Below are 14,416 nucleotides of genomic sequence, written 5' to 3'. Positions count from 1 at the left end.
TACTACTGACTAGCAGTAGTACTGCTACTCTAACCAACTTCATTAAACAATAAAAGAAAAGTAATAAGTCATTTCACACTCTGTCTGACCATTATACAATAATAGCAAGATTTCATGCAAGGGTACAACATTATGCCCATCTGCAATCACAGTCTCTTTGCAAAAATCTCAATTCACACTTCACATGCAGCTAACCTTGTTACCATCCCTTCCTAAATCCATCAGTGTTGCAGCTGCACGTCTTCACAGCCCAACATCTTAAAATTCATCACTTTGGCACCTTAGCATCACTATAGGTCAAGATAAAGAATCCAACCAAGAATAATTAAAGGGCACCCAGATGTTTAGTTTACTTATCTCAAGCCTTTCCTTTAACATATTTGAATTGCCTATGTGTACTATGTCTTTCATATTTTTAAGAGATGTGCAATGTGATTATTTTAAGGGTATGAGACCTGGAACAATACATTTCCGAGTTTTTTTTTTTTTTTACAAGTATAGTTCTTTGTAGTTGAAATTTGAACAAGAGGCGTGATAATGAGTAGGTTGAGGGAAGGAAAGGTGTTATCTCATTAAGGTAATTACTAAGACATCCCCACCATTATATCAGTTTGAAAATGTGGCAATTAAAGCGCCCTACATGGGCTCCTGGAGACAAGAGAACAGGACAGTTCTCTTGGAACTTCTATGTTACGGTTAATGTGTGTCATGTAAATGAAAGGGCAGACTATTCCTATTTAATTCTTTTCCTCAACTCCCCACCCCCTCCCTCAAATTTCTTTGTGGGTTATGGGTTTGTTTGGTTTTTTTTTTAATTTAACCTGAATTTAGTTCTGATGAAAGGTGCCAGATTGACAGTCCTAGAAGCAAAAGCCTTCTATTTACCCACAGAATAGTTGGAGCACAGAAAACAGTAGGGCAAACTAGGCAAGCAACATGCTACCAAACTAAATCAGAAGAGACCTAACCTTCTTCCCCCTTCTTTAGTCAGGCAAGTCTCCTTCTCTGGTGAGGAGGCTGCCAAATTCATATTCAAAGTCAGGGAAGTTTAAAATACACATAAAAAATTTGTAAGTGGTGTTCTTAGCTTACTTCACCACAGCATATACGGGCTCACATAGCTCTCAATTTACTGAGGCTTAACTTGCACTATTCACTGAAACGACTACCTTTGGTCAGTAATTTGTATCTCCTCTTGAGCTGGTCATCTTGTTCTTTCATTGCTTCCACTGCCCTAGTCAAGATAAATAATAAAGTGATACACCAAATAACATCTAGAATCCTCTCTCCAGAATCTTGCTTTCACGCTCATTGAAGCATTATTCATCTCAAATTACGGAAAACAATTTAAACGTCCAGTGATGAAAGAATGGTTGACTCGATTATGATACATTTATGGGAGAGAATCTTATGTATTGAATATTATACTTACAAAGCGTTTTAAATAATACAGAAAAACAGTTGTACCAAAAGCATAAATGATATCCCAGATGAAATATGATCAAAATTATACAAAAATTCACAGCAAAAATCTAGAAACAATAGATCAAATATTAGCAGTGGTTTTCTTTGAGTGATAGAAAATGAATTTTTTTCTTCTCTTTTCAGTATTTAAAAATTTTTCCACAGTGAGTATGCATTACTTTTACAATAGAAAAGTTATTTTATTAGATTTTACAAAAAGCATGTTTTTTTGTGTGTGTAGTAGGATTTGATCACATAAATTTAACTCCATTAAAATTGAAAGACAAGAATCATCTGGAAAAGCTGTAATACTGTAGCATCTCTAGCCTTCCCCCTCTCTATCTTTACAGAAAAAAATGGAAACGGGGAACAGGGATTGAAAGAAAAAATAAAAAACACGAATCAAATATGCTGTAAAAAAAAAACAAAACTAAAGTTTAGAATAGGTATTACGCTAGATGACCTTAGAGATTCCTTCCAATCCTGAGTTTGGATCAAGATCAGTTCTGTTTAAAATCCAATTACTTACTAACATGGGTGTTGGAAAATATCCTTTTGCCAAATTTCTGGGCAGAACCAAGAATCATGTTCCCCTAAGGGACTAGATCATTCATGGAAGGAAAAGAAAAGCCTGTAAAACATGTTACCAAATAAAGGAGATCCTTCCTGAAATGTCACCGACATATACAGCACTGCTGTTAATAAGCAGTGTCTTGAATAGTTGGGGTTTTTTTAAATCCTGTTCCAAATTATTAATTAAGAGTAAGATCCAACACATTTACAAGCTTAATTCAACTTTTCAGCATTGACATCCCTCAAGAGAAACGCTTGGCCCATCACCTAAACATCCCAGACATATAAAATAACAAAAGTCAGGAGGATAAAAGCAAGGCGGGAATGGAGAGCAGAACAGATTCTGTGGCCCAAGGCCTTAAAAGTCTTCAGAGGCCAGAGCTTCCCTCTATTGAATTCACTCACCTGAGGCTTCTCAACAGATCCCGGGCCACCATACCTATTACCATTTCCTGAAATGAAAGCAGTCATTATCGCTTTACTAAAGAAAGCGGAAACATCTTCATGTTTATACAAATTCGAATCAAATTTTACTGTAATAAATACCTTCGTGGGAGGACTTTGGGCATGTGAAAATAATGGTGCCTTCCGCAAGGATAAATAGGCTACGAGAAGCACGGGGAGCTGCAGAATGTCACCCCTTAGGCACCTTCAGAGACAAAGGGTTTTAACCCAAACTGGTAACAAGAGAGGGGTAAAGGAAAAGGGTAATAAAAGTTCGCGCCTGGTCTCTGCGACCAGCAAGCCTGGGAAAAACCTGCCCCGAGAGGAACGAAGAGTAGGCGGAGGAAGCCAAAGTTCCGCCAGCGGCGACAAGGTCGCTTTCGTTCCTGCGCTCTGATTGGGCACGGCTGAGGTGGGCGGGTCAAAGTTTGCCACGTGACAGGAAAGGGTGGAGTTGTTTCCACTGCAAAGACCAGGCTCTGGGAGATGCGCTGCAACGTACATCTAGAGAAGTTCATAAGGGAATCCAAAATATGGATTGCCAGAAATTTCAAAAGCAATCCAAAAAAGAAGAAAGACAAGATGAATCACCCCATGGCCACACTTATCCATTTGTGTTTTATGTGATTTTCTGGACCAATCGATTGATGCATAACGATGAATGATTATGTGACAATTATGCATTTATTCGCATACGAGCATGTATAATGTAATGCCATAGTGTGTTCAGTCAAGGCTGGTGAGGAAGTAGGTGTCCCTTTGAAATCCTCTTAATCTAACGGAAACGACTTGGTAAGCTTCTATCAGTAGAACGTTTGTGGGAAATGGGCAGATGAATAATAATTTGATGTTTTTAAGTGATTGTGGCTCTGATACACCCTACTTCCAATGGACATCTCTGTCTCTGTTAATATCTGGGCTAGAACTTCCCTGCTCATAGGTCTGCAGATGCCCCGGGTTGGGGGGAGGGGGAGCGGAGAGGGGGGAGACTAAGAGTTGGTGCAAGAGGAAGTTGGACAATCAGATCCTTACTTGCATCTTTCAGAAATTATGACATGCCTATTTCCTCAAATGAAAGGTATTAGGAAAAATCAAAATCTTCGTATTAGATCACTAGAAAATCATTTCCTAGCAGTTCACTCAACCGGAAAATGGCCTAGTGAGAAAGAGACCTACTATGGTCTTTTCACTTGGAAGACCCCCACAACTGGAAACTATACCAAGTAGTTTAACTTCCCTACAGTAGGAAGTGAGTAGCACCGACTTCCATATCCTTTTCCTAACACTCTATCAGCCAATTGGCTTTAGAATGTAGACTGTCCATAACGGGCATTCTAATTTTGTGGCATAGGAGTGGGGAAACAATACACCACCACTGCCTAATTGCTCTCGCCTTAGGCGGTAGTATAAATACACATTACTCCATAGAAAACTTTTTCTCCCATTTCACATAACCATGCACACCTTGGAAAACCTTTTTCTCCAGCCCCTGGAGGCACTAGGGTCTCCCCAGTGGTGCCTGACTTTCAAATATGGGTAATCCACGCTGCCGCTAAAAGTCTCTGTCAGCATCTAAATTCCACTTAGCATTTCCATTCCTCCAACTCTAAAGGGAAAGAGGAAGAGGAGAGCCAGAGAGGCAGTTGAGGAAGTGGGGATAATCAACAACGAGGAGCTGGCTTCCAAGAACTGAGGGAAAACCTGAAGGAGGCATTCATTTGCAGCCTTGAGGCCTTGGGGAGGGCTGGGGAAGGGGGAGTATGAAGGGCAATACAGATATGAGCTTCTACCTGGGCAACCGTTATTTTATCATCTTCATAGGAGAACGCTTTATATTCCCTCCCGAGCCCACTGAGATGTGAGAACAGGGGACCCTTGCACTGTAGGCCCTGCCCAAGCACCGTTCGTGAAGGTATTTGGATTCCTGTCCCTGGTCTATACGGTCCCTGTCCTGACGCACGCATTTCTCCCTGAAACACCGTCTGTAACGGGGAGCGGGAACTTGGGGCGGCGGGGCTGTCCCGGGTTGGGGGTGGGGCAGGAGGACCGCGGAGGCCCGGCTAGGGCGCATACCGTGGGAGACCCAGCGCGGAGCCGACGCGCTGCATTGGGGCGTGGGAATCGCGAAGCAAACCGCGGGCTGCAACGTGTGTGAGAATTGCTGGGAGTGGGAGGGAGGATCCCCCATCTAGGGCTTGTTCACTAAAGAATCCAGGCGGCCAGATATAGGGGTGGGTGGGGGCGGAAATCCATCAGCTCCACAAAGTGACAAAGCCCTTCTATCGTACATCAAGTTCATTCTCGGGCTCGCGAAGGTCCTCCTTTTTCAGTGGAGCTCCTGAGGGTCCTGGACCAGATCGTAGCGGAAGCTGGGAGAGTCCCAAACCGGCGGAGAGGAGACGCGAGATGGAAAAAGCAGTGGAGATCAGGGCCTCGGCTCAACCCGACCTGCAGGGCGGCCGTCTCGGGAGCGCTTCTCCTGGGCTTCCATCGGCCGAGGCGGCGGTTCGCAGAGCAGGGTCGGGGCTGCGCGAGCGGAGAAAGTAAAAAATGCCATTGAGAGCGGTTCCACTGGCGACTTCGCTGCGGCCGCGACGCAAGGGCTTCGAAGCAGCAGAACTGAGGCCCCTCTCCTTCCCAGTCGGCTTCCACTAAGAACTTATTAAATAGGGACGGTTTAGAGTTGATCTGTCACTGAGCACTACTTACCCCGAGATCTTTTGGTTTCTGAATTACTTTATTGATTGAAGATTTTGTTCTTTGGAATGTGACCCTGTTTGGACTTAGAGCTAATCAGGAAGCGCCGCCGGGGAGGGCGCTTTGTAATCACTTCGCGGACCTCCCCCGCGGGCGCCGCCGACCCTTCCCCGGTGCGCCCCCTGCGGTCGCCTAGGCTTTGCAGGGAACCCTCCAGCCTCCGGGACTCCGCTCCCCCACGCGCCCTGGGAGCTGTCTGTGGTGCTAGGAGAGAGAAACGGGAGAGGGAGGCCCGAGGGGAGACAAAAGGAGAGACAGAGAGCAGAGAAACTGAGAATGCGAGGTTGGCTGAGACCGTCCACTCAGCAACACTCAGACTGACAGAGGCCTTCAAAATTCAGCCGGAAGAAGGGGAGGAAAAAAGTCCCTTCTGGGTCATCTCATCTCCCTGAGACAGCTGACCTGATTTTCCAATGCGAAAGGCCAGTGATACCTCCCTCTCTCTGAATGCACGCAACCCTTACCCCACACACTTAGCCCTACTAAGCCCTGGGGGTGTTCATCCTGCCAGAAGAAGGGAGGGGCACACAGGCCCCAACTTCAGGGAAAGAGGCATGGGTAGAGAGGAAGGCTGGAACTGGCCAAGAAGTGGGGACTGGACAAAGACCTAGTGGGAGACTCAAGAAGTCTAGAGGCGTTGTTCCAGGGTTCATGGAGTAAATCCTGGAGAAGCCCCCGCTCGCCCTTCTGCCTAATTTTCTAGCCAACAGCCAAGACACCCGACAAACCAGCTTTCCCACACCAAGAATTCAATGCTGAGGAGGAAACATCAATTCCCTAGGAGGCTCAGCTCTGCCCCTGATCATGCCCACCAGTGGTGAAAAGTCAGTCTCTTCCCAAGCATGTTGACTTCAAGTCATGCCTGGCTTTTTAGAAAACTTAGCAGCTCTCTTCCAGTATATTTTTGTAACCACGTGGCTTAATAGGGACTAAAGTTTCCCTAGCCCTGGGGAGAGCTTTTCCAAATATTTTTAGAAAGTTAAAAATATAACAAAACAAACCACTCACAAGCCGCCTGTTTAAAGAGGGGAGGTGGGATTTGGCAGACTCCTGGGAAAGGGCTGCCTAGGCAGGAGTCAGATGGCAGGGAGGGAGGGAGGACGGAAGTCTTGGTCTGAGGGTAAACGGTTTTATTTGCAACAGAGGAAATCAGCTGTCTAATTTGCCGTCATGTGGACTTTCATTTTAAGGGCAGGGGGAGCAAAAATAAACTGTTACAAGGTGGTAGGTATATTTGCTGGAGGCATGGAAGCAAGCAGCAATCATAACTTTGCAATTCATTGAAAATTGCTGGCTTGGGCGAGAATACCTGGCTGCTAGTTGGGGAGTTAACTTCTTACTCCATACTCACTACAGATTTGTGCTAGGTTTGCTGGAGTCGCAGAGCTGATCTTGAGGAGAGCAAATGTAAGGGGCCTTTGTGAGTGTCTAAACATCTCTCTGAAACACGTTTGTTCTCCTGTGTTTCTGTAGCAAGCAAAGAATGCCCCCCGAAAATCCCTGTTTTGCCAGTCCCCAGCTTAATCAAAGGAGCGATCCAAATGGAGTTAGCCGTGGAGTGCCCTTCCAACACCAGCTGAAGGTGGGAAAAAGAAAAGAAGTGCAGCTCCCAGGGCCAACAGACTTCTGAGCCTCCATAACTAACTCTGGATCTCCCTTGTGAAAAGACCTTTGTCTATTATCCTGTTCCTTGCTTTTTGGAAAACCTGGTGTTGCACTCCTCACCTTTTAGCCAACACCGTTACTTTGTTGGGCAGGCACTGGACTGAAGGACCCCTTCTGAGGGAAAGGACTATGTTTGCGTTTGACTCGTAAGGAATAGTTTGGGGATGTTTGAATAGAAGAGCACCTGCTGAGGTGGTACTGCTGCAGAAAGAAAAGAATGAAAAGAAGGAATCCAGCACTCAACTTTCTTCCTGGGACAACAGTCCCGACACCACACACACACACACACACACACTCCTTTTGCCAACTTCTATGCAACAGGAAGTAACCAACACAACTGTAGAAGGGGAATTGACACTTTCCGCTGCATGGTTTAGGGGGTGAAAGAAAACATGACTTTGAAGCGAAAGCACATTTGGGAGGACTCTGGTGGATCAAACCTAATTGCTAGCAGCAGTGGAATATGAGGTTAATTAAGAAACCTTGGTCTCCGTAGACATAGTGCTTCCCCCTTCATTGTCCACCTATGGAGTCCAAGTTTGGCCTTGAGAGTGAAGGGGTAGCTGGCAGGCTCCTCAGCAGAGTGGCTGGCAAGCTGCTGGCGGGCTGCTGGTAGCAGATGGGTGCTATGGCCTGGTTTGTATTTGAAGGTTTGTTTATGTGCATTTCCCAACTGGACTTGAGGTCATTCTTTGTAGGGAACTTAGAATGTGTGAGCTCCAGTGAATTCCCAGGTCCCCCTTTTTCCCCCCGGAAGATGACCAGCCCTGGGGCCACTGCATCGAGAAGCTGTAGCACCCCCAAACCTTGGAAAGTGCCTTTTTAGGCCTAGGCAGACCATTTGTGAACTATTTAAGCGTGATTGTAAAACCCAACAGCAGCTAAGACAGAGCAAGGAGAGTCTGCTGAGTACCCAGGCAATGGGCATTCCCACTGGACACAGTGGCGCCCAGCTTCCAGCCCAGCCCAGCTGTTTGAGTTTGTCCCAGCGCAGCGGGAAGAAAATGAGAAGGGCCAGTCCAAACACTTTTGTTAGAATCAAACAAGACCAAGACCACTTTTAAAGCAAATTGATGAGCTGGAGAGAAATCTGCAAACCACTCCCTAATTAGCCCAGGTCTGATCAAGGCGCCGGAGGCAATTTCCTCCTGGATTTCACCTTTCTTTCCTTCTTCCTTCCCTCTCCTCCCCAACACACACTCCCACAGCACTCCACATTGTTTTAAATGTTTTTATAACTGTACTAAGATTCAAACATCAGAGAAAGTTGGAAAACTGGTCTGGATGTGTTTTAGCTGCAGGTCTTAATCCTTTGACTATGTACTAGGGCAGAAGTGAAGATAGAGATGTAAGGATACCCAGACAACGGGGATCCAACTCTCTGACTATTTGAGAAGTGACCTTGGGGCTGGGGAAGGTGGGAGAAGCCCCGGAAATGTACACCCACCCCCTCCAGTTCTTCCTCACTAGTCGGGAGTGCTGAGCCTCTTGGGAGCTAGTGGGGGAGGGGGGGCTGCGGCTGAGGTCCGGCTCTGGCCGAGGTGCTACGAATACGTACACACTCATTCTCACACACTCACACACACTCCCAAAGCAGGGAGCCAGCCTCCACTACCCTCTGGGCAGGGCCTCTCATTTTGCGGTCCCAAAAGATCCAGGGACGCGGATAAAAAGCCTGGCACACCTGTCTCGGCCAGAGTTGCATTCCGCTCCAGACATCCCAGCACAGCCAACTCACTAGGACAAGACACTCGGCTCGGGGCTAAGGGTTGGATGCCCGCTGGGGAATGAGAAGGCCAGGATCAAAGCACGACCAGGGTTTGTTAGCTAGGCCTCTCGAGTCCCCCCGGGAACCCTAATTGCGCGCCCTGCAGCCTCCTGCTTGCAGGCTGTCCTGCCGCGCGGACGCCCGGCCGTGGGCTGCAGAACAGCTGCGAGGCCCGCATGTCCGCCCGCCCGCAGCCCAGCCCCTGCCGGCGTCTCCGCTGCCTAGCGCTCCGGACCCTCACCGCCCCAGGAGGAGCCCGAGGAGAAGGAGGAGGGGCGGACAGACCCGGTTCGGTTGGGGCTGCCAGGCAGGCCGGGACAGCAGGGAAAGTTGGCCGCCTATTTGGCGAGCACCAACAGCCGACAAGCGCAGATTTTCTCCTGCGGCCTCACGAACTGCTCTGAAATCATCCACTTAAAAAGAAAGAAGTTCACACATATTGAATAACGGCTCGGAAGAGGCCACCGTGAAAAATGGAGCTGTTTTTATACAAGTCAGCCCAACATCTTTACAGATTTTGTAAATTCCTAATATTCCAGAAGGGATTTTGTTTTCCTAAACCAAGTGACACATTTCATCATAGTACATTCTGCTTCAGTAAAATCAGCTCCCTTGGATTTCATCGCTTGTTAAAAAAAGATAAACTTTATTTCTGTAATTTTCAATCACAAAAAAATCTATATTTTTGTCTAAGCATTTATTTTACTGAATCAAAAAGACATGAAAAGAAAAATCATGTTTTACTAATGTATATAAGTGACTCTTTTTTGGACAACATATAATAAATATGATATATCACTTATCACTCAGTCTTTCAAATGTACATTTTTTTTCATATTATGGAGCATGCCACTTTTCCAAAAGAAAAAAGGTCATGAGAAATCAGTGCAAAGTTCTCAGTTACCCTCCTCTTTTCTCTGGGGCAGACGGAATGTTCACGGCAACGCCCTCTGCCTCAGAATTTGAGGCTGTTCATCTACAATTCTCTCTGCCTGTGTGGTTTCCTCTCCGTGCCCTTCTTTCTTCCCTCCTTACCCCACCCCCCTCCCTCCCTCCTGCTTGTCCCTAAAGTCATTTTTTAAAAAGAACTTGAGGTTTTGTTTTTGTTGATGTTTTCACTTACTGGTCGCACTTTGTGTGGAGTCGGCGTTTTTGCCAGTCACACTGCTGTGCGGGAGCTTTCCAGCCCTGTCTCTGGGGGTGGGGAGATGGAGAGTGGAGGGCTGGCTCCTCTTTGGGCCCCCCCCTCCACCCGCTGGTGAGTGTCTTCCTCTCTTACTTCTTTGCTTCCCAGGTGGCTGCAAGGGAGGCCGGACAGCCTGGTGCCGGGAGAGGAGGGGCAGCTGTCCGGGTCGGGGAGGGGACAGGGAGGGACAGTGACTTGCTCTTCACCGTGGATGCGGGGTGCCTGGGATGGGGTTGGACAGGGGATTGAGGGCCGGCTGTCCCCCAGGCCCCAGGCCGTGGATGAGCACTCGGGGCACCAGGGGCCGCTGCAGCTGGGGATGGGGCGCAGGAGGAGTCCGGTACATGCTGCTGTACATGGCTGCGGCGGCCGCCGCGGCGGTAGTACTGTCCATGCTGCCCAGCAAGCTTGGGTGGTAGAAATAAGGCGACGGAAACATCCTCTGCAGGGCCGAGTAATTCCCTGCCTCGGCCAGCAGCTCCAGGCCCACCGCAGTCTGCCGCTTCCACTTGGTCCTGAAATAAAAGCAGGCGTGCGTGCACCCCGCAGCTGTGGGCACTGCCCAGGCACCAAGGCCCGTTCTCCCCCCTCACCTGCCTTCTCTTCCTCGGGGAGCACAGGAAGACTTAGCACTGAGAACCAGGAATGAAGCACACCTCCTGGCCCCCTATCCCACCCTCTCCCTCCCAGAATCACCCAAATCCAAGTCAATTTCCCAAACGATGCCATCAATGTCTGAGACATTCATAAATAAAATTCTCCAATCTTTGCTACCTTTTCCTGACTTTTTGCTCTGCTGCTGCCCCCCCTTATTGTTTGGCTACTTCCTGAAACTTTCCTGGAGGCCAACGGAGACCACTTTTTCTATAGGCAGTCTTCTCCCTCCTCCTCTAATTGCCTTCCCCAAGTGGCTCCCCAGAAATCCCAAAGTGTCTGCTCTCTGCCCCTCCCCCTTTCCTCCAGGCCGAGTGAGAAGAAACCGTAAACAAAGGGACACAGAGACTCCTGGGCCTTGGACCCCTGGCCCTCTTGGTCCCCAGGGCTGTGGAGACACATCCCTCTCACCAGCCTGACAGGACCTTATGGAAGGTGTTGGGGGGGGGGGGTGTTTAAGAGCCAGGAAGGTGACAAGGGTTTCAAAACGGAATTCGTTTGAGGGAGGACTCTCCCTTGGGGACAGTACCTCGGGGCCATTCCAGGAGGGGAAAAATGCATTTCAGGATCTTTTCTCCTCTGAGAGAGAGTAACAGTTAAAACCTGTGATCAGCTCTTCTCGGTCTCCTCCCTCCCCCACCGCACCCCACTAGGAAGAAAAGGCAGCAGGCCTTTGCTCAGATGCCTCCTGACGGAACGCAGGGCTGGTGGGCCCTCCATACCCAGCAGCTCCAGCCAAATTAATAAACATGTCGCCCATTTTAAATTGGCTACAAATGACACTAATGTTTTCCGACAGAATTAGGGTGGCTGAAACCGTATGTAATGAGACAGAAAATTATGGTAAAGATGACAACTGGATGGGCATTTCCAACCACACTTATGGACGATTAGAACACAAATGAGAGAAAAGGAGGGGGAGAGAAAATCGAGACAAGGGAGACAACCGTCAGGCTTGGAAACTCAGCATAACCTTGGCCCCAGACTGCACAGTTTGGGTTCACACTGCAGTTCAGGGGCCTACAAGTACTGTCAGCCCCTTTCCTAATTTCCTTTCAAGGGAAGCCGTGGTTCCTGGAGGGCTCTGAGGTGGCCACAATAGGGGACAGACCCTCAGTCTAGATGCCTGACCGGCTGCCAACTCTACCTCTCCCGACTGCCTCACAGGCCAAGCAAGGACTTTTAAGCTGAAGCCAGTGGATCAGCTCTTCCAGGATGGATACAGCCAGACTGTGTGACCGGCTATAGATATTTGGAACCATCCTGGGGCAGGCCCAAAAGGGTACAAGGCACAGGTTGTATGGGCGTGAGTGTCTCCTACACCGATGTCTCAGTTTGAAAAGGTGTGGCTTGATTGATTTGGGGGCAAAATGGGGTAAATTTCAGCCACTCATGTTTGAGGGAGAAGCTAGCATATGTTAAGGACACTTAGAAGTGCAAAATTCTCCAAACTCCAGCTACCCAACGATTCCTTTCACCTTGGAGGTGTGGCTAATCCCTCCTCCAGCCAGAAAGCCCCCGACTGCCAGCTCAGGGCCCTCTGAGTCCTTAGTGTCTCCGGGGCCAGGAGGGAAGAAGATTGGTGTAGTAGTCTTGACCTGGATGGCCAGACGCCTTTGCTCTCCCACACAGCCTCCCTTACCTGCGGTTCTGGTACCAGGTCTTGACCTGGGTGTCAGTGAGATTGAGCGCAGCTGCCAGGTCCATGCGGTCCTGCACACTCAGGTACTTCTGTCGCTCAAAGCTACGCTCCAGTTGATTGAGTTGGTGGTCGGAGAAAGCCGTCCTGGCTTTGCGAGGCTTTTTGGCTCTCACAGGGGGACTCTCTCGGCTACTCGTAATCTCCCGGTCTCCTTCCTCCTTTGTTCCTACATAGAAACCCAGACATGGCCGTAAGGTAGCCCGGAATGGGGAAGGATGGAGTGTCCTCCCAGCACACACTTCCACATTCCCAAGCCAGCTGCTGGTCTGGGGGTGGGGGGAACTATACTCTGTCACCTTCCTTATAAACATACTTGGACCTTAGCCAGTATGGAGGAAGAGGACCAACTGCTGGCTAGGGAGTGTGGAGCCTTGTGCAGAGCTCCTAAGAGGGTTCCAAAAGAGTGCTGGATCTTCCCGTCTTTGGAAATGAAAGAGAAAAAAAAATACTTTATGATAAGGGTCCTTTTCTTAATTGTTTCCTTGACTGAGGGGAGACCCTGTCCCTTTCCATTACTGTTTTCACTCTGACTTCGTATTTTCTTATTTGTTAGTTTTTAAAAGGTCTTTCAACTTTTTTTTTTTTTGAGAAGGGGGCACTTTTTTCATTTTACTTTTCTTGTTTACTAAAAGTTATAGGCATTTGTTTTCCTTTTTTCAGATGCACTTGGGAAATGTTGGATCAAGCTCTCTGCAGCTGCTTGCATCAGGTCTCTTAAAGCTTCAGAAAGAATGTCTCCCAGACACTGCGTTCAGCTCAAAATCACTGAGCCCATCCAGGTGACAGCCCAGAGATTTCCGGATTCTATTTGTCAACTTTGGTTTTTTACTGAAATGCTGGGAAATCGATATGTCAATCCCTCTGTTTGTACCCGTTTTTGCTGCGCTCCTTGATCTTCCCTGCAGGAAGAACCATAATCTCTCTAATTGACCCACTGGGGAGGTTGGTGCACAAAAAATCGCCAGACCAGACTGTACATCTGTTTTGGGCACTATTATGCTAATGATACAATAGTAAAATGAAGAGGCAATATCCTACCTTCCAGACAGTCAGCACACATCCTTCCCAGAGATGACAAAGATTAATAATAATAATAAGCTTTCAGTAAAGGGAAAAAAGAGAATTCTCCTCGTATGTTAAAACTCTTTTGCCATGCAAAGACCAGAACACTTATGAAATTCTCTGGGGAGAAAGTGAAAAAAGGGAGTTGAAGGACAATTCCATTGCCATCTTCTGATTTTACAGAAATAGATATTCAATTCGATAAAATTTTACTTTCATAAATGCTACCTCCCAATTTACTTGTAAGGGGCCAAAACTCTTACTGAAATACAGATATTCAGTTAGCGCCATGGGATAGGAAGGGTATTTTTTTAAATTGAAACACTAATTATAATTTTTTACCGTGTGGCCTTCCCTATATTAATCACGATCTAATAATTTTTTTAAAAAAGATTCCCTGTTAATCGGCTCGGAATTTTTCCCTTCGCTAAATCTGATAATTCCCATTCCGGTGTTTAGAAAATACGGTGTGTAGGAAGAATGGAATGATTTGCATTAAAAAATAAGCACCACGTTGTGATCACACCCCTAGGCACTACGAAATACTAAAGTATTTCCCGTCAGATACCCTCCGCCTCTGCCCCCTTCCTAATAAATTAAAATGAAGTAAAACAAAGAAAGGAGCTGGATGGCGGTGAGGGCTGGGAGGTAGAAATGTAACAATAAACAGAACTTGGGACCAGTCCCCAAATCGCACGCGCAGGCCTCCCTCCCGCTTGCAGTTTTTGACCGTGGCGCTATCGCCTTAGAAGCTGAGAATCGCCTTCGAATCCCAGCAGAGATACGCGGGAGACAGAAGGGGAGACAAGGAAGCAAGAGGAGTGAGAAGCTAGACAGCTGAGGGAGCCGAGGCGGCGCGACTCACCGTGGCATTTGATGTCGCTCTGGGACTCTTCCCGCTTGTCGAGTTTGGTTTTGCTGTCCTCCTGCTCGAGCTTTGGCCTGAAGCTCTCGTGTGCTGCGTTGCTCTCCTGCTTCGGGGTGTGGTGGGGAGAGGAGACGCTGGTGCTGTACGGTGCACACGCCGCCAGAGGTTTGCTGTCGCCCAAGATGTCCTTAATTAAAAAAGAAGAGGTGGAAGTCCTGGGGACCGAGGCGGCCGAGCCCAGCTGCTGGGCGGGTGGCTGCGGCGGCGGCGGTT

General features: G+C 47.9%; 1 protein-coding gene and 1 long non-coding RNA gene across 2 annotated transcripts in view; both read right to left on the bottom strand.

The window, feature by feature from the left end:
- LOC309636613 overlaps window positions 1–14,416 on the bottom strand; it is a 657,692-nt gene that overhangs the window by 498,782 nt on the left and 144,494 nt on the right. The gene's annotated exons all lie outside the window — the stretch shown is intronic.
- BARHL2 (BarH like homeobox 2) lies at window positions 9,139–14,122 on the bottom strand. Its single transcript, XM_082424373.1, has 2 exons — window positions 12,154–14,122; window positions 9,139–10,372 (listed from the first exon to the last, which is right to left on the bottom strand). The coding sequence occupies exons 1-2, from the start codon at window positions 12,522–12,524 to the stop codon at window positions 10,060–10,062; spliced, it is 684 nt and encodes a 227-aa protein (XP_082280499.1). The 5' UTR covers window positions 12,525–14,122; the 3' UTR covers window positions 9,139–10,059.

Source organism: Balaenoptera physalus (assembly GCF_965194825.1).
Source record: "Balaenoptera physalus genome assembly, chromosome: 1".
NCBI classification, from domain to species: Eukaryota; Metazoa; Chordata; class Mammalia; order Artiodactyla; family Balaenopteridae; genus Balaenoptera; species Balaenoptera physalus.
The sequence above is the reverse complement of the archived record's forward strand: the minus strand, read 5'-3'. Positions and strand labels throughout refer to the sequence as shown.

Coding starts and splice junctions, on each gene's coding strand:
- BARHL2 (XM_082424373.1), bottom strand. CDS start 12,524: ATGTTTATAAGGAAGGTGACAGAGTATAGTTCCCCCCACCCCCAGACC. Junction 10,373..12,153: donor ACCTGGTACCAGAACCGCAG/GTAAGGGAGGCT, acceptor CTTTTATTTCAG/GACCAAGTGGAAGCGGCAGA.